This window comes from Perognathus longimembris, chromosome 13 (genome assembly GCF_023159225.1).
Source record: "Perognathus longimembris pacificus isolate PPM17 chromosome 13, ASM2315922v1, whole genome shotgun sequence".
NCBI classification, from domain to species: domain Eukaryota; kingdom Metazoa; phylum Chordata; class Mammalia; order Rodentia; family Heteromyidae; genus Perognathus; species Perognathus longimembris.
Window position 1 is genome coordinate 17,717,348 of NC_063173.1, and position 26,489 is coordinate 17,743,836.

A 26,489-nucleotide genomic window follows, 5' to 3' on the forward strand; every position below is an offset into this window, starting at 1 on the left:
AAAAGAAATTAAATATAGATTATAATAATCTGTTCTAAAGATTCTCTGTAAATTATTCCATAGTTGCATTCTCTCAGTAGTTTACATATTTTACATAGTTTACATACACTAATTTTAATGAAAAATAGAAGTCCAAACTAATTTTAATACAGTTTCTCAGAAGCAGAGATTTTCAGGAGCACTAAGTAAAAGCGCAGCCTTCAAAATTTGAAAGGAAAAGTGAGACCTAGGAGAGGTTTATGCTGAAAGGGAGGAGGAAGAAGGAATGTTAAACTGTCCTAAAATACAAGCAGAAATGAAGGGAGGAAATAAAATCAACAACTAGCCATTATAAAATTCTGGTGTGCCAGAGTCTGTTGTAGTAAACACATTCATGTCTTTCTCAAGCCAAATGTGGATTTTTTAAAGAACTTAAAAAATAATTTACCAAATAAAAATCATAACAAAATGTTAAAATACTGCTATATCTTTTTTTTCTAGGGGCAATCTTGGCACTATAAAAACAGTTAATTTAGATTCCATCAGAATTATGTACAAACTGCCAATTAGGATCCATATTAATGAGTAAGGCACAGGTCAGTATTCAAGTAATTTCTAAATCATCAAAAAAACACAAAATTGTATCTGTTGTCATTCTGAGCATTTTGTATGTTTCCTGTTAGAGATTTGTACAAACTGGAGACTATAAATCCTATAATATGACAATCATTTAAGTCATAGCGATCAATTAAATTGGCATTTCCTCCTCTTGTTCACTCTAAGCCAAAGTTAAAGGAAGTATCCATGCTAGATAGATAATACACATGAAAATGGCTGGGGAAATTAGGGGACAGTAGTAGTGTCAATTCAATATCTCTAGGCAAAAAGGACAAACAAAAATATTTTCAGAGGTGTACTGCATTAACTGAGACTCACTGAAACGTATTTTACTGGAACTTTTTTTGGGGGGGGCAGTACTTGTGCTTGAACTCAGGGCTTTGCATTTGTATGGCAGGAGCTCTACCACTTAAGCCATATCTCTATCTTTTTTATTTATGTGTACTCTACCACTTAAGTCATACTTAGAGCAATTTTTGCTCTGGTCTTGCTTTTTGACAAGGCTAGCTCAGACCATGATCCTCTTATTTATGCTTCATGCTGGAGCTCAGCCAACAGTTGCATGGAACTATATCCCCCCCCTTTTTTTCTTGAGATGGAGTATGAGCTGGCCTGCAATGGTGGTCCTCCTGATCTTAGCCTCCTGTTGTAAATGGGATGAATGGAATGTGCTCTAGTGTCCAGCTATTGGTTGAGATAGAGGTCTCATGAACTTTTGCCTGAGCTGGCCTCATATCTCAGTCTTCTTGATCACTGTCTCTAAGTAGCTAGGATTATAGGCATGAGTCACTGCAACCTGATGGCTAGCTTCTTTACTCTTTCAATGTTTGTAATCAAATAAAATTATTTAAAGCATGATATGTGATAATTAAGACTAGAATGGAATAAAGAACTTGTGGCTGCTGTGGTGATGACTACCAAGTGAAACCAAAAGTACATGGCCAAATAAAGGTGATGAAACTGATGGAGGCTGTGATCTATTCAATATATTCCAACATTGTGGGATAACACAATTATTTGGCTCATGGTAATGCCAATGCTTGATCACCACAATTCTGTAAATACATAAAATCACTGACATATACTTATGATAGGTGAATTTTATTGTATCTCAATAAATCTGTGAATAAATATTTTGAATGGCTGGATAGAAGAGAATATTACATGCATAATAAAGTGAGAGTCTTAAAGAAAGCTTTTTCTGTTGAGATTGGTCCCTGGGCTCATGCTTAGGAAGTAGGATCCATTTCAACTAACAAAAACATCTTCAAAATGTAAAGTGTAAGTGGGAGTTCTTTGTAATTTGGAGTCTTTATTTCAAGGTGCTTGGATTTAAGATAAACAGGGTATTTACTTTTGTTCCCAGGGTAAAATAAATGCTGATGGGTAGCAAAGGAAAATGTATTTACTCTTCTGAGATAATTTTGAGTATCAATACTTGATGTTTTTTAAAAAAAGTAATTTAAGGAGGGATTTATACATTTTGATAGGTTCCAAGAAACTCTCTAAATTACCTAGGTTGCAAAGAACTGCAATAAGATGACCCTAAGATACATGAGTCACATAGGAAAAGGCATTAAGTGCTGGCTTATGGCCTTCATAATTGCCCATTGCTGCTGTTGAGAAGGAATAACACAAATGTACCCTGTTTTTAGTTCAATTTGATCCTATAGGCTTTGTTTCACTCCACAATTTTTTTCTCCTAGAAATGTAACATTAAAACAAGAACTCCTCCTTTAAGTATTTAATTAACACTTAATTTAACAATTTTTAAACAAATAGGACCTAAGGAAACAAGTGTAAACCAAGGTTATTCATTAACTTTGAAATGGTCCTCTACTGTCCATATGTGAATAATGAATACAGGAGATAATAAAAAGTATGTTTCTTTAAGGTAAGGACTATTTATTACTCGTTTATGGCTTTGCATAAAACATGTGAGAAAAGAGTATGAATGGTTTGATTCCTTTCACTAATAGAAAAAATAGATAATTTATCTGTATATGTGGGAAATAACATATGAATCCTGTTTAAATCATATATTCCCACTACCCCAAGGAAACCAACTGTTTGGAGAAAATGGGGTAGAGCTGGAAAAAGAAGCTTTTATTCACATTTTATAGCTTTTCACAATATGGAATTTTCTAATCATATATATGTTACTTTATTCAAGAAACTGTCTGGGGCTGGGGATATGGCCTAGTGGCAAGAGTGCTTGCCTCGTATACATGAGACCCTGGGTTCAATTCCCCAGCACCACATATATAGAAAATGGCCAGAAGTGGTGCTGTGGCTCAAGTGGCAGAGTGCTAGCCTTGAGCAAAAGGAAGCCAAGGACAGTGCTCAGGCCGAGTCCAAGCCCTAGTACTGGCCAAAAAAAAAAAAAAAAAGAAACTCTCCATTTCATGGGTGGCATGATGGACTAAATTCATTTTAAAAAATTATTTGCTATATTAGAGAGACTATTAAGTTCTAGAAGCCATGTTAGTATTTTATTAAAGTTGTTGTCATTATGCTGACTGGAAATATATCATAAAATATGTTGAGATGTTCAATAAACTTTAGTTGTATTAAAGATTATTTATTAAAATATTTAATCTTTTTTTTTTTTTTTGGCCAGTCCTGGGGCTTGGACTCTGGGCCTGAGCACTGTCCCTGGCTTCTTTTTTGCTCAAGGCTAGCACTCTGCCACTTGAGCCACAGCGCCACTTCTGGCCATTTTCTGTATATGTGGTGCTGGGGAATCGAACCCAGGGCCTCATGTATATGAGGCAGGCACTCTTGCCACTAGGCCATATCCCCAGCCCATTAAAATATTTAAAAAGTAGTAAATAGCTGGGTCCATTTCCTAAGGCATGGTTGAGTAAGTCTCAAGACTTATACACTTATACTAGGTGGAAAATACAGGAGTGGCCTATCTGCAATTTGTAGCTTGGCTAATGTAATTTACATCTACTGCCTGAATTAAGAAAATCCACCCTGAACCAGAATAATTTTCCATAAGAGGCAGATTCAGAAAATATCCAAGAATCAGTGTGGTCTATCTTCCCTAATCCCTTTGCATCAATTTTCAATGCAGCGAGTCTTCCAAATCTATCCCCCTTTGCAATGCTCTGTTAGTACAATGTTTGATGTTGTCAATAAAACATACTTTAGGGACTCTTCAGTAGGCAGTGGTTTTTCTTCTCTCTCTGAAATTTCAATGGTACACCAGCTGATGGCTTTTCTGATAGTACTCTAGAAGCTCCAGTGGTATCATAGCTACCCAGAGAGTGTTGCTAGCTAGCACTCATGCTTGCCAATCTTGTTTGGAGCACCTCAGAAAACAATGTCAGTGGCCACTTCTTCAACAGGACATGAACTGACCTACATCTGAGGAGGAACATTCCAGAGGAAGCAGCTGCTTCCGAAACTCACCTTTTATTGTTTCAGAAATCTCATGAATTTTAGTTTTTATAGCAGGGAGAAAATATGTAAAAAACCAATATATTATAAAATCTCATATGTTAGGAAGAAAATAAAACAAGCAGAATGGGGAGGTGTGCTGTAGTAGGTGATGATTTAAGGTTTGATAGCAAATTTCCTACACATAGCACGTAATAATGTTATGACAAATATAACCATAGGTACATCTTCAGGACAAAGTTAACGTACTTCCAGGAAAAAAATCAAACCTAATGGGTATATATCAATTTATCTACATCTCTCTCTATATATATATCTACATATCATAACAAGCTTAAATATAGACCAACTTACCCTATAGAAAGCACTGGTTAGAGGGAGTAATGCTGCAGCAATGTTATATTCTTCTAAACTTGAACAATCCTTAAACAAAAACAAATAAAAATTATTAGGATATTTAACAGAAATCACAAACATATGGAGCCCTAAATCTGGGATACATTGTCTATTGTCCTGTGAGGCTTTGACTATTATTCTAAATTGTCACTAAGACACAGGTTAAGGAGGGGGACAATTACCATCTCTGAAGCACTTCCTTTCAGAAATGAAGTAAAAACAGTTGGGAAGGAGATCATGTTTATACACTATGGTGAGTAGCTACTTTTTACTTATTTCTTTTACAAAGCTTGTATTAGAAGTTGTATAATTAATAAAAAATTTCTAGAAAAGGTTTTAATTGAGTTACCTATTGTCTAAGGTTTTTTTTTTTGCATTTAGTATCTCTAAGATTGGGATACATTTTATAATTAGTTGTGAGTACTTTTCTTTATTAGTGTTATATAAATAGGCTATTAATCAGGGAAGAAATATCACTAACATTGAAACTCATTGTGTGAAATGTTGTTAGGGCACAGCACAATTAGAAAATCTTAACTGGAATATTAAGTGGCATAACTGCTGTGGAAATTAGTATGAGTCCTTGAAAAAAAGAAAAGAGGGCTGGGGATATGGCCTAGTGGCAAGAGCGCTTGCCTCGTATACATGAAGCCCTCGGTTCCATTCCCCAGCACCACATATACAGAAAATGGCCAGAAGTGGCGCTGCGGCTCAAGTGGCAGAGTGCTAGCCTTGAGCAAAAAGAAGCCAGGGACAGTGCTCAGGCCCTGAGTCCAAGGCCCAGGACTGGCAAAAAAGAAAAAAAAAAAAAAAAAAAAGAAAAAAAATCAGAATTACATATAATTAGAAAATAGGATATATAGTGAAAAAAGGAGTTACTATATGTTTTAGCTTTCCTAATTTCTTGCCATAACCCCCAAAGAACTAAAGACAAAAACTAAAAGCAAAAAGGTATTTGTAGACTCACATAACTGGTGAGCACATATGGAAATAAATGTAATAAACAATGCACATTACTTAGCTTTCAAAAAGGAAGAATTTCTGACACATGCTATAAAATGGAGGAATCTTGGGGACAGTACACAGGTGGATATATGTGTAGTTTTACTAATGAGCCCTTTCTTTGGCAATGTGACATAAAGTGAGTCATAGGTAGGACTGGCACAGTGCCCAAGGGCAGCAGGAGCTGTAATTGACCTCTTTCCTAGATGGTCAGTACGGTGAATAAAAACCCAACCCAACATTGTACTTTTATTTCTATCAAAATGAAAATTTATGATCAATCAGTTATTCACATCTTAATTTACCATTATTCATGTTTGTGTGAACTGATTTTAAACTCATAGAACATGAACCTTAGATACAAATTACTCTCAACTTCCCAGATAAGAGAAAAAAAAGGCATAAAAATTCACCAGAGCATGACTAGAATCTATCAGTGCTATGATTTCTCCTGACACTTTTTATTTTTAAATATTCATTTCCTTCTACGGTAGAAATATGAGTTTTCTGAGCTTCTAGTAATAATTCTAGAGTGTGAGAAAAGTTAAGGTGACCTCAATAGGAGAGCAGTAGGAGGTTTAGAGCTGTCTTAAGTGTGTGGATATCACGGACAAGGGTTTAGAAGAAAAGACAGAGTCAGAATGCAAAGTAGAAATATATTATTCACAGCTTTGGTTTGTTTAAAACACTACTCATACTTAGTAGGTCCAGTACTGAGTACCAGGATGGGTACTGCCCTGAGAAAGAAAGGAAGAGGCTTTCTTTCACAAGTCATGGTCTGTAAGGAGACCATTTACCCTAAAACCAGTCATATCTAGCATAAATACACTAAGTAGTATAATCTAGTAATAATTTCAATAGAATTTCATGAAGCATTAGTTCTGATAAACATTGTTTTAGAATATACTGAGTACTGGAACAAGAAAAAAATCCCTAAAATAAAAAATTCTCAAATAGCTCAGGTTCTTTGACACAACTTAAAAAATAAAAGACATGCCCAAACTTCTTATACTTAATGCCATAAGTCTACCTGTAATACCCCCTATATATTAAATTTAATACTGGTAATTAATTCATCACATTGATTACTATATATTGGATAAATAAACAAGTGACTGAATAAATTAATAAAAATTCAAGGAGAAAACAAAAAATGAGAAAAAAGAGCTCAGGATAGAAACCAGAAAGATAGCTATTTGTGATTTATGTATAGTAAGTAATGGAAAACCAAAACAGGAAAACCAAGAGTAATGTCAAGAGAAGAAAGGCTAATAATTTTGAATGTTTCAGAGGAAACACAAATAGGGAAAAAGGTCAAGAAATACCAACGATCATGAGTGGCTTCTGAGATGATTAGGATACAGGCTAGTAAAAAAGAAAAGGAAGGTCATAAGATTCATTCTTGGAAAAAAATCTAATTTCTATAGGAGAGTAAATATAAAGAATTCATATTAAACAGCAGAATTCTTGACCATATCAGCAAATGTAACATATGAAGAAAAAGAAGCTTGATTCTGCAAGGAAGATTAAGGGATACATTTTTTTTTTTTTTAGTAGAGGAGTTTGTGAGGGATGGTGATGGAAATATCTTCAAACTGTTCTGTAAACAGGAGCTCTATATATACTGTTACTTAGGGGGAAATTGGGAAAATGCTGAGTGAACAAAATTAAGATTTTTCTCTCTTTCAGTAGGTTTCTCAAACCTTTTTTTTTTTTTAAAACTATGGTTCCATGAGGGAAATTTAGTATGTAGTATTTTCCAATATAATTTCACTAGATTTAAAAAATTTGGATGTTATCAATTATATTGCTCGCTATTCTCAAACTCAACTCTAGATTGCTGGGACCACAGACATACATCATCCTGTACCAGCTAAATCACTGACCATAAAAAACAATGAAAATGTCTTTGGGGGCACATTACATTAAGATATGACCAAAATACATAATCATAGTAGCACAGACTTTGAAAGGAAATAGATTCAATTTTAATAAATCAAGTAACCATTTACAACTTTTGCATAATCACCAAAGGAATAGAAATAGTGTTCAAATGACATAGCTTGCAATATAAACAGAAAGCCCACAGATTGGGAGATCTTTATCGGCCATACAATGGACAAAGGCCTCATATCTAAAATATACACGGAACTCAAAAAATTAAATTCCTCCAAAAAAATCATCAAAGAACCAATGGTCCCCTCAACAAATGGGCCAAAGACCTAAAAAGAGACTTCTCTGAAGAGGAAATCAGAATGGCCAAGAGACACATGAAGAAGTGCTCTACATTACTTGTCATAAAAGAAATGCAAATCAAAACAACACTGAGATTCCACTTCACCCCAGTAAGAATGTCCATTATCAGGAAAACTAACAATAACAAATGCTGGAGGGGATGTGGCCAAAAGGGAACCCTACTACATTGTTGGTGGGTATGTAAACTTGTTCAACCACTCTGGAAAGCAGTGTGGAGGTTCCTTGAAGGCTAAGCATAGAGCTCCTCTATGGCCCTGCAGTTCCACTTTTGGGCATCTAGCCAAAAGATTACAAGACCACACTAAAGACACCAGCACAACTATGTTCCTCACAGCACAATTTGTCACTGCTAAAATATAGAACCAACCCAGATGTTCCTCAGCAGATGAGTGGATCAAAGAAATGTGGTAAATACACACAATGGAATTCTATCAGAATAAATGATACCGCCCCATTTGTAAGGAAATTGAAGGACTTGAAAAAAATCATACTAAGTGAAGTGAGCCAGACCCAAGGAAACATGATCTGTATGGTTTTCATCATAGGAAATAATTAGTACATCTCTAGGATAGTTACAGTAGAAGATCACAACAGCTCAATAGCTATGCCCATATGAACACATAAGATAATGCTAAGCAAAATGAACTCCAAGTTATGGAAACAAGTGGTATATCATTGTTGTAGATATTTTCAACATGCTATGTGAAACCATACCTTTTTTTTCTTCTTGTATTCCCTGCCTGTGGTTTTACTCTGCTATTACTGTAACTGATCTTAGAACCCTCGAAACTATATATATATGTATTAAAACTAGGGAAGGGAAAGAAAATACCAAAATTGAGAGACAAAGGATAAAAAGACAAACCATTGCAGTAGCAACACTTACAAAACCAATTTGTGTAAACCAACTGTACAACTCATTGAGGGAGAGGGAAGTGTGGAGGGGGGAGACGCGGGGGTGGGGGATGAGGGAGGTAACAAGTTGAACAAGAAATGTACTCATTGCCTTACATATGAAACTGTAACCCCTCTGTAATTCACTTTGACAATAAGGAAGATGAAGAAAAAAATATAACTTCCATTCTAATGATAAAATATAATGATAGCAAAACACTCAACCCAAAGCCAAATAAGAAAGAAGAGACAAATCAATCAACAAAAGGGAAAGAATCACAAAAGAATGAAGTGGCTCACAGACTATAATCCTAGCTACTCAGGAGGCTGAGAGCTGAGGACCATGATTCAAAGCCAGCTGGGGCCAGAAAGTCTGTGAGACTCTTATCTCCAATTAAGCAACCCCCCCCCCCCCAAAAAAAAGCCAGCTCTAAGTGATAGAGCTGTTAGCCTTGAGCAAAAAAGCTCAGGGACAGCACAAATGGGAAAACTCAGGGAAAATCCGAGTTCAAGTCCCAGGACCTGTACACATGCACACCCAAATGCATACACATATGCATATACACACAGACTTACTATGACAGGAACATGAATATGACAGCACAAATGGGAAAATTCTGATTAAAAGACAAGAACTGTCACTAAATAAAAATCTGTAATCCAAGTATCTATTGTTTAAAAGACATCTTTAGGGCTGGGGATATGGCCTAGTGGCAAGAGTGCCTGCCTCGGATACACGAGGCCCTGGGTTCGATTCCCCAGCACCACATATACAGAAAACGGCCAGAAGCGGCGCTGTGGCTCAAGTGGCAGAGTGTTAGCCTTGAGCGGGAAGAAGCCAGGGACAGTGCTCAGGCCAAGGCCCAGGACTGGCCAAAAAAAAAAAAAAAAAAAAAAAAAAAAAGACATCTTTAATGGAAGGATTTGTAAAATTTAGAAGTTGTAAAAATATGTAGCAAGTAAATACCTAAAGAAGTTAGACAGTCAGGTATGGTAGCCTACATCTGTAATAGTAGCTACTTGGGATGTAGCTATCAGGAGGACTGAAGTTCGAGGCTGACTCATGCAAAAAGTTATCAAGATTCCATCTCAACGAATAAGCTGTGTGGTTATGTACACCTGTCACTCCAACCACTTAGGAGGTATAAACTTCGGTCCAGTTTGGCCCCAAGACCCAATCTAAAAAAATAACCAAAGCAAATGGGATTAGAGTTATGGCTCAGGGGCTGGGGATATGGCCTAGTGGCAAGATTGCTTGCCTTGTATACATGAGGCCCTGGGTTCAATTCCCCAGCAGAAAATGGCCAGAAGTGGCGCTGTGGCTGAAGTGGCAGAGTGCTAGCCTTGAGCAAAAAGAAGCCAGGGACAGTGCTCACCCTGAGTCCAAGAGGACTGGCCAAAAAAAAAAAAAAAAATAGAATTATGGCTCAAGTAATAAAACACCTGCCTAGCAAGTGTGAAGCTCTGAGTTCAAATCCCCAATAGAACCCCAAACCAAAAACAAACAAGAAACAGGGTAAGATCAATTCTCTCTCTCTCTCTCTTCTCTTCTCTCTCTCTCCCTTCCCTCCCTTCCTCCCTCCCTTTCTTTCTTTTGTGCCAGTCCTGGGGCTTAACTCAGGGCCTGTGCACTGTCCCTGGCTTTTTTTTTTTTGCTCAAGGCTAGCACTCTGCCAACTTGAGCCACAGTGCCACATCTGGCCTTTTCTATATATGTGGTGCTGAGGAATCGGACCTAGGGCTTCAAGTATATGAGGCAAGCACTCTTGCCACTAGGCCATATTCCCAGCCCCCAATTTTGTTTTTTTAATGACAGGGTCAAGCTATGTGTGTGTGTATGCCCAGGGTGGCCTTCTTCTTCCTGCTAGCTTCTTGAATGCTGAGATTACAGGTGTGTACCACCACATGTGGCTATGAATTAGACATATAATCTTCAAGAAAAAAAAGCATTCTTAGAGATAAAAAGCATTGCATAATAGTAAATAGTTCAATTAAGAAGACATAACAATTTAAAATGTATATGAACTTAATAATAGCCTCAAAATATATAAGGCAAAAATAACAGATATAAAAAGGAAGAGTCACAATTGTACTGAAATTGTAATATGTTTTCTTTCTGTAACTGACAGGTCAAACAGGTAAGAAATGAATAGTCAGAGGTTTTACTGAGATACCTCAAAAGCTAGAGTTACTAAATACAAAGCCTACTAGAACTAGTGGATACATACAGGAAAATGCATATAAAAATAAACCTGATCTAATGAACACTGTATTCTGATACTTTCTAAGTAGCTGCAACTACAGATGTTTGCCAGTGTTCCTGGCTTGACAGTATTTTTATTGCAGTGAATAAGAAGCAGTATCAATATTCATGGCAAGTGGCAGTATATTTGAGTTAGACCTTTGAGAATGTTACAAGGTCAAAGGATCAATAGGATCAAATGGTATGATTAGGTATTAGATTGAAAAAAACACAATGGTACTCCTTTGAATAAATGATTTTCACTTATTCAACAAATAATTATTGAGTATCTACTATGTGTGACTAATGAAGTCAGAAAACTCTACCCTAAGAGAGAAAACAGGTAACAAATAAGAATACATTGTATTTTTTTTTGCCAGTCCTAGGCCTCGAACTCAGGGCCTGAGCACTGTCCCTGGCTTCTTTTTTTGCTCAAGGCTAGCACTCTGCCTCTTGAGCCACAGCGCCACTTCTGGCCATTTTCTGTATATGTGGTGCTGAGGAATCGAACCCAGGGCCTCATGTATACGAGGCAAGCACTCTTGCCACTAGGCCATATTCCCAGCCCTAAGAATACATTGTAAAGGAGTGAGATAAATTTGTGGCTGCATAGGATACATCTTTAAATGTAAGAGATAACTATGTTCTTTGATGATGTCTCTGTTGGAATCTGGTAACTGGTTGTAAAGATCTCAAGTTGGAGCAAGTGATCTTTTGCTTTAAATTAAAAAAATACATGAGGGGCTGGAAATATGGCTTAGTGGTAGAGTGCTTGCCTAGCATACATGAAACCCTGGGTTTGATTCCTAGTACCACATACACAGAAAAAGCTGGAAGTGGTGCTATGGCTCAAGTAGTAGAGTGCAAACCTTGAACACAGAAAGGCTCAGGGACAGTGCCCAGGCCTTGAGTTCAAGCCCAGGATTGGCAAAAAATAACAACAAAAATTTAAAAAACATGAATTTCAGATATAAAATAAACTATTTGAGTAATATCTCTCTCTCAGATGTATGCATTAAGAGACAGGAAGGGGAGGGAGAAAAGAAATATAAATTAATGAGAACTTTCTCGAAGGTGAATGATAAAGCCAACTGAAAGATGACTTTAGTGTTTACCTACCATGTAAGAAGCATGAGATAAATCCCCAGTACCAGAAAATGGGAAGAAAGAAAAGGGAAGGAAAAAGAAGAGGAAGAAAGGAGAGGTAAGAGAAGGAAGCAGAAGGGAGAGACTTTGAAGGCAGTCATTTCCTTAGTCAGGTTTAGGTTTTTATTTTAAAATAGGTGCTATTAAAAAATACATTTTTTCTTAGGTAGTATCACTATTGGTCTCAATTATCTCCACAGATTTTTAAAAATAAAACAATCCCAGAATATAACAAAAAGTGTGAATGTGTTTTTCCTGACTTATTTGTTTTCACCCCCTTAGGACACAGCTATGAGCTAGAATATCATTTGTGTCCTACCACATCTGAATTTCTTTAACAGAAATGCCTTGCATGTTTCTGAAAACTGTCATGAGGCCCAAGGCAATAAAGTTCAACAGACTTGAGCTGTAATCTTCTCCCAAGGAAATGGTTGGAATGCCAAGATGCCTTTTGACTTTGATTTCACAGCAGGGCTTCATTTGTAATGATGCTGTCCAAACTTTAAATGACAACAGCTGTGATATGAAGTCCCTACATACTCATTTATAAAAATTTCCCACAAATTAAAAAATTAAACAATGAGGGATTTCAACCCATGACCAATTAGCAGGGAGTAAGCAATCATAAAACATTTAGACTAGAAAGAGCTATTCATTATCTTATAAGTGTTTACACATCACAGTTCATGTCTAAAACCTGCACACTAGTCAAATGCTGATTGCAAAATATAAATATGGAATTCTTTACAAATAACGTTAGAGACATCCTAACTTAATTAAATTGAAAGATGGAAAAATTCTAAAACAATAAGAATACAACTATTGACATAGCAATTGCATTCCAGAGCAGTGCAGTTATCTTGTTGGGGAATCGGTCCATAAATACACATCCTGAAGTCCTCTGTGCTTTGACTACACAATACAGCATTGTAGTTACCATCATACCAGACAATTTTTAAACCTGCAAGGACTTGAATACTTATATGATTTATTCTGAACTTTGTTATGTAATTTACCTTTATTTTTCCTGCTACAATTGAAGAGGAATAAACCCTACAATCTTAATTTCCCATTATCCTCAATTATTTCATGATTTTAACCTACATACATTTGAACTGTTATAGCCAACATTCCTATATCATAGAACTATGTAATCTCTCAAAAATGTTTTGTTTAAACATTAAAGGATAAAATGAGATTGAAAGGCTCTCCTTTAATATGATATAGCTTTAACAAAAAGGGCTGAATTGTTCTTAACACTGAATACATTTGCATATTCTCTAATGGGGTAGAAATACTTTTATATGGTATTCCTCTCCTGTTCACAAATCTTATCTATGTTCTGATACAGAATAGTGACCATACTCTACTCCTAGATTTGTGGACAATTCATGGTATGGATCCACTTTAACATCCATGTAATCATTATGTCTTCCTGCCTCCACCCCTATATAAGCTGCAGCTCTAGTTAACCATGCTATTATCTTGTAGTCTTGTATCCCAAAGACCAATGATGACTTGTTCTGCCATTTACATGTTTTTCCTTAGGTTATTTCCATATGAATGTTCTATTTTCCCATTTCTACAAGTGCAATGCTATAGACAGACATTGGCAAAATAAATTTTACTATACTTTCAGTTCAACTATATTCTAATGATAAAATAAACAAAAATACATAAAGAATGTAGCACCATTTTAACATTGTTATTTATATGTAACAAGACACTGAGATATAAGGTAAATACTAGGCTTAAAATACGAGGCTGTGTTTTAAAATGAATGGATCTAAGTCTGTCCATCCTTTTGTTGCCTTTTAAAAATCCTATTTATTTGCTGGAACCTAAAAAACCCTATATCTAGCACATGTCTATAATACCTAATATTTTACTGAGTGTCTAAGCAGACATACTGTAATTATGAACTTAAATCATTCCATTTAATCTTCATGACATTTCTGAGATAGATGCTATAATTATGTTTTTTTTGTGTGTATGGGGGTAGGGTGGGGTGAGGAGGGGAAACTGAGTCACTAGAGGATAAATTATTTGCCTTAGATTATACAGCCACAAATGGCAGAGCTAGAACTTTGAACCTAGGGAGACTTACTACCGTATTTTAACTCTATTCTTTCTTTTTCCCCTGGTTGGTTGTGGGGCTTTAACTCAGGGCCTGGGTGCTGTCCCTGAGTTTTTCTACTCAAGGCTAGCACTCTACCTCTTTGAGCCACAGGCTCCACTTCTGGTTTTCTGATGGCTAACTGGAGACAAGAGTGTCACAGACTTCCCTGTCCGTGCTGGCTTTGAACCATGATCCTCATATTCAGCCTCTTGAGCAGCTAGGATAATGGGTATGAGCCACCAGCTCCCGGTTCCCTCTGTTCTTTTGTCTCTCAAATGCAATAAGGTACTAAACTAAATCTAAAAATGGTATTGTGGACAGGTAAAAGAAAAAAATATTCCAGTAAATTATAAACAGTATGTTCAAGAGAGTTTAAACACTATAAAAAGTATTTAAAAATTTAACTGCTGAATGTAATTGATAAAATTACAAGGCAAAGGGCTGCAAGATAATTATTTAAAACATTCTTTTATTTTACCTTTATGTTCAGGAATTTAAAAAATAATATGAGGTTAATGCTTCTAAAAAATGACTCAAATAGGGAACAGAGAAAATAGATGGTTGGAAGAAAAAGGCATAATAAAAACTAGTGCTCAGATGCAGAGTCTAGTGACTATCATGCAGAAGAAATAAAAGCCTATGTATAGCAAGATACATCTAGGTAAAATTTTAGTATACCAAGTATGCAGAAATACATCTAAAATATGTTACAGAAGGGAGAAGAAAGCAGGCTATCTACAAAGAAAGCAGAAACAGAAAAAGCAGAAAGCTAACAATACTGAGTAATAGAAGATTGTAGCAATGTTTTCAGAGCTTTGAGGAAAAAATATTTAAATTTATTTTATATATATATATATATATATATTTTTTTTTCCAGTCCTGGGGCTTGAACTCAGGGCCTGAGCACTGTCCCTGGCTTCTTTTTGCTCAAGGCTAGCACTCTACCTCTTGCGCCACAGTGCCACTTCTGGCCTTTTCTATATATGTGGTGGTGGGGAATCAAACCCAGGGCTTCATATATACGCGGCAAGCACTCTTGCCATCAGGCCATATTCCCAGCCCTATTTTATACTTTAACGTGTAGTAAAATTAACTTTTTGGTTTTCTTTTTTTTTTTTTTTTTAATTTTGGTGCTTGTACTGGAACTCAGGGGCCTGGGCATTGTCCCTGAACTTCTGCTCAAGGCTAGTGCTTTACCACAGCTCCACTTATGGCTTTTTTGATAGTTTAGTGGAGATAGAAGTCTCACACTCTCCTGCCCGAGGTAGATTTTGAACTACGATCCTCAGATGTCAGCATCCTGAATAGCTAGAATTACAGGTATGAGCCTGTTTTCTTGGTTATATAGTTCTATAGATTTTAATATATACAACCATGATTAGAACTAGCATATGGAATGGTTCTATTAGCCCTCCCTCATTTTCTTATTGCTATGATTTTATAATCCTGCTCTCCTCTTGTTCCTAATCCTTGGGAACAAATGATCCTGCCTTTTTTGAGTTATGCAAATAGAACTCTATAAGTTACAACCTTGTGGTGAAGAAGAGTGGCTTCTTTCACTCACGACAATGTCTTTGGGTTTCATGCACATTGTGGGATTAAATAATTTATTTTAATTGTTGTAGTACAGATGCATAGATTTTTTTTTTACCCATTTACCAACTACAGGGTATTTAGGTTGTTTCCAGGTTTGGGCAGTTAAGAAAAGAGCTATTAACATTCATATACAAGTTTTTATGTTAACCTGATTTTTCAAGGGTAAATATCTAGGAATAGATTACTAAGTCATATGTTAAGTGAATGTTTAACTTCATAAGAAACAAATTATTTTCCAAACTGGCTATACTATTTTATTAAGAGTTGTACTAGGTTTTTTTTTTCCCCAAAATTTTGTCAGTATTGAGTATTTTTAGTGTTTCTAATTTTAGGTATTTTGGTATGTGTGCAGTGATATTTCTTCAAAGTTGAATTTCACTTCAAAGTTTAATCTGTATTTCTTTAATGTCCAAAATATTGAACATACTTTCATGTGCTTATTTAGCACCTCTGTATTAACTATGACCAATATTTATTCAATTCTTTTTTTTTTTTTTCAGTCGTGAGGCTTGAACTCTCTGGGCCTAAGCATGGTCCCTGAGCTCTTCAGCTCGTCTAGTGCTCTACCACTTGAGCCACAGTGCCACTTCTGGTTTTCTGGTGGTTAATTGGAGATAAGAGTCTCATGGACTTTCCTGCACGGGCTAGGCTGGCTTTGAACCTCCATCCTCATATCTCAGCCTCCTGAGTATCTAGGATTACAGGCATGAGCCACTGGGGCCTGGCTTTTATTCAATTCTTTTTATCCATTTTAAAAATAAAGTGGCTTGTTTTACTATTGAATATAAGAATTCTTTATATATTTTAGGATCTAAGTCTATTATCAGACATTTTTGGCCAATTTTCCTTCTAGAATGTGGTGTTCATTCCAGGTTTTTTTTTTTTTTTTTGGCCTGGGGCTTGACCTCAGGGCCTGAGTACTGTTCCTGGCTTCTTTTTGCTCAAGGATAGCACTCTACCACTTGAGCTACAGAACCCAGGGCTTCGCACATGCTAGGCAAGCACTCTACCACTAAGCCATATTCCCTGCCCTCACTTCAGTTTTTAACAGAATATTTTAAACAGAAAAAATATAAAATTTTGGTGAAGTATAATTTAATAGTTTTTAATGATTTGAAATCTCTGCCTTATCCCACTGTAACAAAGAACTTCCCTATGTTTTTTTCCTAAAGTTTTACATATGCTTGAGGCCTACAATTTGAGATATATTTTATAAATGATAGGCAGTAAGGGCTTTAAATTTTCTTCCATGTAATATCTTATTGCTCTACAACTACTGAAAAGAACATGGTTTTCTCATTGAATCAACACAGTATCTTTTTCAAAGTAGCACAAATTACAGAAGTCAGCCACTAGAACCTGGCAAGTTCTTTATTCTAAAACTTTTTTCATTGGCCTCCATGACACTTTTTAAAATCTAATCTTATTGTCCAGGTGATGTACAGAGGGGTTACAATTACATATGTAAGGTAGTGAGTCCATTTCTTGTTGAACATTGTTACCCTTTCCTTTGTTATGATACTGTTTTAGTTTAGATCTTGACTTTTTCTTTTTGCTAGTCCTGGGGTTTGAACTCAGGGCCAGAGCACTGTTCCTGGCTTCTTTTTGCTCAAGGCAAGCACTCTACCACTTGAGTCAAAGCGTCCCTGAAGGCTCAATGTGTTACAGGCATATTGGAAGCTCATGCTTTTAAGAAGTGATTAAGGCATGAGGGCTCTACCTACATCAGTGAATTAATTCAATGGGATGGATTATTAGGAAGTAGGGCCTAACTGGAGAAAAGAGATCACTGGAGTATGTAGCTTTGAGGGCATATCTTGTTGCCAGACAATCCTTTTGGTCTTTCTGCTTCCTGGCTGCTATGCAGTAAACGCTGCCCTGTTAGGTCCCTCCAACATGATATACTTCCTTAACACAGCCCCAAAACAATGGAGCCACTGACTGAAACCTATAAACTGTGAACCAAAATAAATCCCCTTTCAAATGCCTTCTCCAGTATTTTGCCACTTGTTTAAGCCAGGCACTAGGGGCTCAAGCCTGTAAACCTAGCTATTCAGAAAGGTTTGTGGTAGGGGCTGGGGATATGGCCTAGTGGCAAGAGTGCCTGCCTCGGATACACGAGGCCCTAGGTTCGATTCCCCAGCACCACATATACAGAAAATGGCCAGAAGCGGCGCTGTGGCTCAAGTGGCGGAGTGCTAGCCTTGAGCGGGAAGAAGCCAGGGACAGTGCTCAGGCCCTGAGTCCAAGGCCCAGGACTGGCCAAAAAAAAAAGAGAAAGGTTTGTGGTTCAAAGACCACTGGGGCAGAAAGCAGAAAGGTCCATGAGATCCCATTTCCAAAATTACCTGCAAGAAGCTGGACTAGAGGAATGTTTCAAGTGGTAATGTGCCAGCCAGCAGTGAGCAAGCGAGCAAGCGAGAGCAAGGGAATATCTATAGGATGTGGGAAAATAACTTATACTCTTATCCCTAGTATGTTGCCACTTGTGCTGAGAGCAAATCCCTTCTTCTCTGTGGAATTTATTCCCTTCACTTAGAGAAGAGCTTAGACTCAATGATGTGTAACTATTTTCGTTTTTATTTCTTATTTATCTAAGACTTTAAAATTCGATTTCTGGTTTTGACTGGCTCAATTAAAAGATCACTAAGAAAGAGAATGCCTTTTTCTTTTCTTCTTTCTTTTCCCTTCTTTCCTCCCTCCCTCTCCCTTCCTTTCAATTAAAAGATCACTAAGAAAGGGAATGCCTTTTTCTTTTCTTCTCTCTTTTTTCCCTCCTTCCCTTCCCTTGCTGTCTCCCTTGTCTCCCTCCTTCCTTCCTTCTCTCTCTCTCCCTCTCTTCCTCCCTCCCTCCCTTTCTTTGTGGATTTCTAGGTAGATATCCTCTGTTAATACTCTGGCCACAAGGGTGGAGTCCAGAAGCTAGTCTAATGAAGTTTACAGAACACAATGTTAGGCTCAATATGTGCTTCTGACAGACTTCATTAGGAGAGAGTGTCCTTAAAAGATATTACTTCATTTCCAAAGAAATGTGTCTCAAGAGGCCATGCCAGTGGTCAAAACTTTGGCGGAACAACTCTTTGGTGCATTATTGATAGAAAAGTCATTTTCATACTGCAAAACACACTTCCAAACATACCCAAATTAACAAGAAAACAGGTTAAGGACAGAGCTGAATTCCAGAACAAAGAGCCTAAGCAATTTAAATCAATGGAAGAATTTGGTGCTACAGTGGGACAAACTTTATGGGGATGAAATGCTCTAAAATATTCTCTAGAATATTTCAGTTCAAATGTAATTCTCTTGCACAGTGGTCACTGTTTACTATGGTTTTGTTATTTTTAACCTGTCAAAAGTAGCCTGAGGCAGGCACCAGTGACTCATAACTCTAATCCCAGCTACTCAGAAAGCTGAGATCTGAGGATTGTGGTTTGAAGCCAACTCAGGCAGGAAAGTCCATGACACTATTATCTCGAATTAATCACCAAAAACCTGAAGTGGTGGTGTGACTCCAACTTCAGTGAATAAGCTAAGAGACAATGCCCAGGTCCAGAGTTCAAGCCCTAGTACTGGCCTGCAAACACACACAAAAATAAGCCTGAATAAGTAACTTAAAAAACACAAAGTTACATAAAGAAGGACATGTTTGTTTTCTTGATTCTAAACAGCCTGTAGATCTGAACATGGAAATCATGTTGCAAACTGCCGGAGGAGGAACTAAAAAGGATTTAGGGGAAACTGTAGCACCTTATAGATCAAGTCTATGTACCTAATTCTTTTCCTCATCCTTTAAAAAGTATGTCTATAATTACTGGATGCCAAATAATGTAATAAAGATTCCTACTAAGTAAAGTTTGCTAAAATGTGAAATGCAAAACAGACAGAAATACAGATCAAAAGAATTTTAGCTTTGACTGCATTTCATGCTAGTTCTATTAATTAAAAAGCAAATTTTGCATTTGTGCAGTTGCTTATGCTTATAATCCCAGTTACTCAGGAGGTAGAGACTGATTGGAAAGATTCTGATCCAAGTCCAGTTGGGTAATACCACCACCTCAATCAGAAGCTCGGTGTGGTGGTGTGCACATCATCTTAGCTACATAGGAATCACAATAGGAGAATGCTCAAGGACCAGCAAGCATGAGGTCCTGAGTTGAAACCCAAGTAATGCCAAAAGAAAAGAAAAAAAGCACTGTTGATTAAATTTCTAAAAGGATTTGATATTTTTCAATATTTTCCACAATGCCTAACTCTGAAACTCTGATGCACATTGGCTCAATGTTTACTACAATGTCTACCCTTGACCTATCATTGGATCAAAAGGACAGAGACAAAGTGAAGCAAGAGAAGTGTTCTGAGTTGAATTTTGAGCATGGGATACTAGAACAACAATGTTTGGTCTGAAATATGGTAGAGAGGTAACACATAATTTTTTTCTAGTGACTTCAATAAGAAGGGTATAAAATAAAAAGGTAAAATTATAGGTGGCAATATATGTCATCTAATCCACTTCACCTGAAATATAATCATTCCAACTTGATGTCAATATAAAAAATCATTAGATATTTCATATTCTTTTTTCAGACTAAGTTGTTGAAATCCAGTGTGTATTTCACACTAATAGCACACTTCGGTTTAGACTAGTCATAACTAGTTCCATGTATTCTGGGAATGAATGCTGCATTAGATTACAATACCCTTAATATCTGGGGTTTAGCCTCCCAAAGTATAGAAATGTTCTCTCTCTTTTCTTCCTACAGCTGCCCTTTCTTTAGGCTTTTGGTTTTCTTTTGGGCCTTAGGAATACTGTTTAGAAAACTTAAGAGTAGGGGACATCAAGCTAGGGAATTAAGTATCTTAAGCAAAAACTGGAAAAAAAAAAGGCAACCTCTTCAGGATAAAGAACAAAAATGTTTAGAACCATTTTATAAAGTGGGTTTTTTCTTCATATAATAAATTACTTATAGGTAAGAGAGAGACAATATTAGTTTGAACCTCAAAGGGTATCTGCCTGGTAGATTCAAAGTCTAAAATGTAATCTTTTCAAGTTCTTATTATTAAACTGGTCTTCTCTGTTGCGAACTATCTATAATCTGACTTAAGTAGCATTTTCTTCTTAAGTTTCAACCCCCTTTTGTGCCCCCTTTTGGAATTGAGTTTCAGTAATCTGTCTTGAAAAGCAGAAAAATATTTGGGACAAGCTATTTGTTTTGCCAGTAGCTATTAGAAACTTATGATACTTGCTTTTTTTTTTTTTTTAAACTGGTGACCATTCAAAATTGAGTATAGACTTGAGAAGAAAAATAAATTGTACTCACTATGAAATATGCAGTAATTAAAAAAGAGTGTTTTAAGGATGGAAGCATGGTTCCATGATAGACTACCTGCTTAGTACCCATGAGGAAGGGACACCAGGAGTAATGTTTTAGACCCTAGTTCTTAAACTGTGAAATGTATCACCTGGAAATGTGTCACCTGTATGGAAATCATAAATGTGAGATAGACCATCTTTAAACTGGGGGAGAGTGAAGGAAGGGATGATATTGTCCAAGAAAGAAATGTACTCGGGCTGGGGATATGGCCTAGTGGCAAGAGTGCTTGCCTCGTATACATGAAGCCCTGGATTCGATTCTCCAGCATCACATATACAGAAAACGGCCAGAAGTGGCGCTGTGGCTCAAGTGGCAGAGTGCTAGCCTTGAGCAAAAAGAAGCCAGGGACAGTGTTCAGGCCCTGAGTCCAAGGCCCAGGACTGGCAAAAAAGAAGAAGAAGAAGAAGAAGGAGAAGGAGAAGGAGGAGGAAGGACAAGAAGGAGAAGAAGAAGAAATGTACTCATTACCTGGCTTATGAAATAGTAACTCCTCTGTACAACACCTTAATAATAACAATAAAATTATACTTAAAAAGTGACAGTGTCTTTAACTTTCAAGAGAAATGAAAGGAACCATTAGGATGAGTAAAGATCTTAAGGAGGGAGAGAGAGAAAGAAAATAAAGGATAATCTTAATTAAAGGGTCACAATGTTGTACCCACAGATATTTTTTTTTTCAGTCCTGGGGCTTGAACTCAGGGCCTGGGCATTGTCCCTGTGCTTAGTTTGCTCAAGGCTAGCACTCTACCACAGTGCCATGAACTCAGGGCCTGGGCACTGTCCCTGTGCTTAGTTTGCTCAAGGCTAGCACTCTACCACAGTGCCATTTCTGGCCTTTTCTTTACACTGTTTTGATAACTTTGTCAACATGTCAAATGTGGATCTACTTCTGCATGCTTTGTCCCCTGACCTATGTGCTGAAGCTATGTCAATACAAGAATTTCCAGAATTTCCAAGAATAATCTGGAAATTCTGGGAAGCAGGTTTTGAAATGAAATCCTCCAATTTTGTTATTTTTTCAAGTATTACTTTAGTGATTTTAAGTCTACTGTACTTCCACATAAATTTTAGAGCCAATTCGTTAATTTTTAGAGAAAAGTTACTTTTAACTTAGAGTGCATTTAATCGCAAGATCATTTTGTAGAGAACTGAGAGTCCATCTTTTTTTTTTTTTAAAACCATTTTAATTATATTCCTACAAACTGGTAATTCCAACATATACTGTCTTTAGGACTCTAAATCTGTTGTTGGTTTTTTCTGTTGGCAATAATTCATACTGGTCCATTTCCTTAGTATAGGGGTCATTGTTAAATTTTATGTCTGTATTTTGTTAAACCAAATGTGAGAATCTTGATGGGCTCAGAATTGCTTCACTGGGTGACCAAGGTAAAAGGTTGCTACTAAATAGGGATTACCTTATTCTTTTCAATGTTCTAGCCTGATGAAATCTTTGATGTTCAACCAGGCAGTGCTTAATCTTGCTCATAAAAATTTGCTTTTACAAACTGCTAGTTGCTTGGGGTTTGATTTGCCCTATTTGCCCTTTTCTCAGGATTACTGAGAGAAGTACATTTAGAAACTTTTCTTCTTTTAAGAAACAATGCTTAAAAATCATGATTTATGGAAAAAATCATTTATGTTTCTTCCTTACTATATGCAGTTCATCATCATGTTGAATGTGGAGGATTTTGGTCAGTTTTCAAATTGTAATTTATTATTAAAAGACAGTTAAGAATTTGTCACAATAAAAAACCTTAATTGAGGTTATTACCTTATTTTAGATTTTAGTAATCTTTGTCTCAATAAGTGCTCAAATATAATGAAATATGTAAGATCTATAACCTGTATAAACTAGAGTTGTAAAAAATTATCTTGGCATTGAGAAAGCTTGATAAACAAAATAGCCTTTTGGCAGTACTCCTGCTTCATTTAGTTTTCCCTTGAGGGAAGGAAAGACAGAATAACTTCTAGGTCATGAAAAGTAAGACTACTTACATTTCTGAATCACTAACTAAAAATCAGTTCATTTAGTTAATGTTTCTTTCTTAAAACATCAACACAGATGTTTGGCCTCTCTGCCTTCAAACTGTGCTTTTGTAAAAAAAATGTTCAGAATGTAATGTTAAATCCCCATAAGTGTGTTCTTGCAACAAGAATATAAATACTAATAAATCCCAAGTCAGTAAGAACTCATTTAAACAAGAATATTTCATGCAAGCTCATTCATAACAGAAAAGGACTTCTATGTAATATTAATAGCAAGAGTTTGAAATACAATACCATCTCTCTCTCTTTGTAAAATACTTGATTAAAAGTTTATTATTTATTAAAAACACCAGTTCTTCTCAAAGTAATCTATAGAGTTATTAAAATTTCTACCAGAATCCCAAATAGGGTATCAAAAACACCTTATCATTACCAACACCGTCATAAAGAAACAAAGCACAGGAATTTGTCTTGTCTGAATGTCTAAAAGTAGTTTAATAGTGGTTGGGACAGTATAGAATTTGCACAACTGTATTCAAATTGAACAATAGAACAGAATAGAGGGCCCAAAAGGAAATGCATGTATATATGGAAATATGACAGACAGAAAAAAGCATTTTCTAACATAATGATGAGCAAACCAGTAAATAGTGGTGATACACTTTTGGGTGACTCCATAGTCATAGTATAGCCTCAACACAAAAGATATACATGTTACTAACAGCATAGACAAAAACGAATTCCACATGGATTAAAGCCTTAGCTATAAAGAGCCAAAAAAAAACAAACCAAAAAACAAAAACACTGACCATAAAACCTAACATGTTTCAAACACAGTACAGAAGTATGCTTATGACTTTATGGTGGGGAAAGACTTGGTAAACAAGTAACCAATAACAGCAATCTTAAATAACTGATCATTTTTGTCTACATTAAAATTAAGAACTACTGTCTATATATTTTCTTTTTCTTTTTAAGTATCTCATGGAAGCACATGTAATCCTAGCTACTCAGTAGGCTGAGATCTGAGGATAGTGGTTCAAAGCCAACCCAGGCAGGAAAGTTTGTGAAATTCTTATCTTCAATTAACTGCAAAACTCGCAAGTGGAGTTGTGGCTCAAGTGAGTTCAGCAACACTGTCCAGGCGCAGAGTTCAGCCCCAGGATTAGAAAAAAAAGGTATCACATAGAGAGTTCTGAGTATGGTAGGACATAAGACTATGCCTGCAACCCTAGTATTTATTGGGAGGCTCAAACAGTAGGATCATGAGTTTGAGGCCAGCCTCAGGTACATAGTAACACTGTCTTAAAAAAATCTACTAACAGATTTGCCCCTTCCAATTCCAGTCTTCATTATTTTGTGGGAAATTATCTCTGTAAGATGACAGAACTAAGTTGAAGTTCAATGCAAATTTTTTCTTTTCCTTTCTGGGGACCAATATTAGGATCTAAACTCTGGTCCTGGGCACTGTCTTAGTTTTTTGTTTTTGTTTTTGCTTAATGCTGGAGCTCTACTACTTGAGCTATATAACTCCACTTCTGGCGTTTTGATGGTTAACTGAAGCTAAGAGTTTCATGGACTTTCCTGACCTGACTGCTTTGAATTGTAATCCTCAGATCTAAGCTTCCTGAGTAGGTAAGATTACAGGCATGAACTGTAATGTACCCAGCTTGGAATATTTTTGTGTTTTATATATACAAAGTGTTTCATAATTTGATCATTTAATATTTTGATTTACTATTCCCTCCCCTTTGCCTTAATACAACTAAAAACTGATATGCAGTCATTTATATCACTTAATGTTTTGAAGATGACTGTTCAAAGAGACTGCTTATATTACAAAATCAGTAAAACAATTTAGTATTTTCAAGAGAAAATAAATAACTTAAAGATTTATATTTGTGTCAAGTAATGAGTAAATGTTTCTGACAGAAATGGTATAGATATTGATTTTTCATCTTTTCAGCTGTGGTAGTTTCAAGAACTTGATATATCAGTAATTACTAAGTCTTCTGGAAAAACTGCAAGTATACTGAAATGAAAAGAATAATCTGAATGGACTAAAAAATTACCTGTAGAGTACAATTCATCATCCTTACTATGTAGTCAAACTGTTGATGGTCCAATATTGCCCGATTTTGCTGTACATGTAAACCCAGTTCATCGGTAAGACACTGTCTTGCTGCCTTTCCTTTAAGGGCTCTCAGCGCAGCAGGAAGAGTCTGAGGACAAGAGAGTTACAAGTGACCACAGGGTACTATTGCAAAAACAATCACATTGAAAATTCAAATGCATTGTTCCAAAGGAATTGGTAGAATTAAGTTTCTAGGGGAGAGGTGACTTGCTATTAAGACCAATAATAAAATAGGTAAATTTGTGAATTAAAAAAAATTTTAAACTAGTAAGGAAAATTAGAAGTGGCTTATTCATTTTTTCCCTTAGATTTAACACAATTTTATTTGCCAAACTGACTACTGCTTTAGATCACGACTCAGACACAGCCAGACACCTTCTTTGTATAACTGACAAAGTTTCCATCGTGAAAATAAATGGAAAAATTAGATAACAAAAATACAGGTGACTTCATAATTTTAAGGTGGTCAACTGCTTTATCATTATTCAGTTTTAAGATGTGAGTGGAAAGTTCTACAATCTTGTCTCCTTTTTTCAATACCATAAAGAACATGGGTTATTTCTACGTGTATGCAGTAAAACTTTTCACTCATTACAAAAATACTAAGAATGCCTTTTCAGATCATCATGTAAGGCTAGTTAATTTACATATAGTAGTAATAAGCTTACTTAACTTGGAAAACCTAAAAGAAAGAACAAAGGAGCAAATAAGAATTTTTAAAAAATCTGAAGGAGGGCAAGATAAGTTATAGAAAACATGCAAAAGAAAGCAAGAGGTGCACAGGAAGGGCTTAGGCATGGCTCAAACGTTTCCTAGTGTACTTAGCAAGCATAATGCTGTAAGGTGGGGTTCAAAATCCAGTAATGCCAAGAAATAAATGAGAGTGAGAGAGGCAGAGAGTGAGGGAGAGAGTGAGCGAGAGAGGGAGCAGCACAAGAGCACATAAGAAAACCTACATTTTTAACCCTGAAATACAGAAACAAAACACATATCACCTTCCTCCCACCAATAAAAAAAATCATCCAACATAATGGAGTCATTTAGCATAAGGGTAAACATATGTATATGCTTTAGCAACCCCAAGTAATGCATATTCACAACTATGACCACCAGTCGCTAAGAAAAATGTTACAAATGTTCAGCATTTTTCACCAGGAAGTCAAGAAAATTCAAAGAGGCATAATCCATTAAGCAACCTAACTAGATTCTTTTTGAGGAGTAAAATTATATTTAAACTGAAATTTCTATGTAATATGTCAAAATAAGGTTTAAAGAACAATGATTAAAGATTTGAAGAACAAAGTTACTACCAATATTTCTCTTGGAGCCATGTAACTAACGATA

The 26,489-nt window shown here is 36.2% G+C and overlaps 1 protein-coding gene across 2 annotated transcripts in view; it reads right to left on the bottom strand.

Annotated features, from left to right (window-relative positions):
• The window catches only part of Sbf2 (SET binding factor 2), a 263,756-nt gene that overhangs the window by 86,945 nt on the left and 150,322 nt on the right, over positions 1–26,489 (bottom strand). For both annotated transcript variants that reach the window (XM_048359587.1, XM_048359588.1), the window contains exons 16-17: positions 25,084–25,233; positions 4,357–4,425 (exon numbers count right to left, since the gene is read on the bottom strand). In XM_048359587.1, the coding sequence (XP_048215544.1) occupies positions 4,357–4,425; positions 25,084–25,233 (219 nt within the window). The remainder of the gene's footprint in view (positions 1–4,356; positions 4,426–25,083; positions 25,234–26,489) is intronic.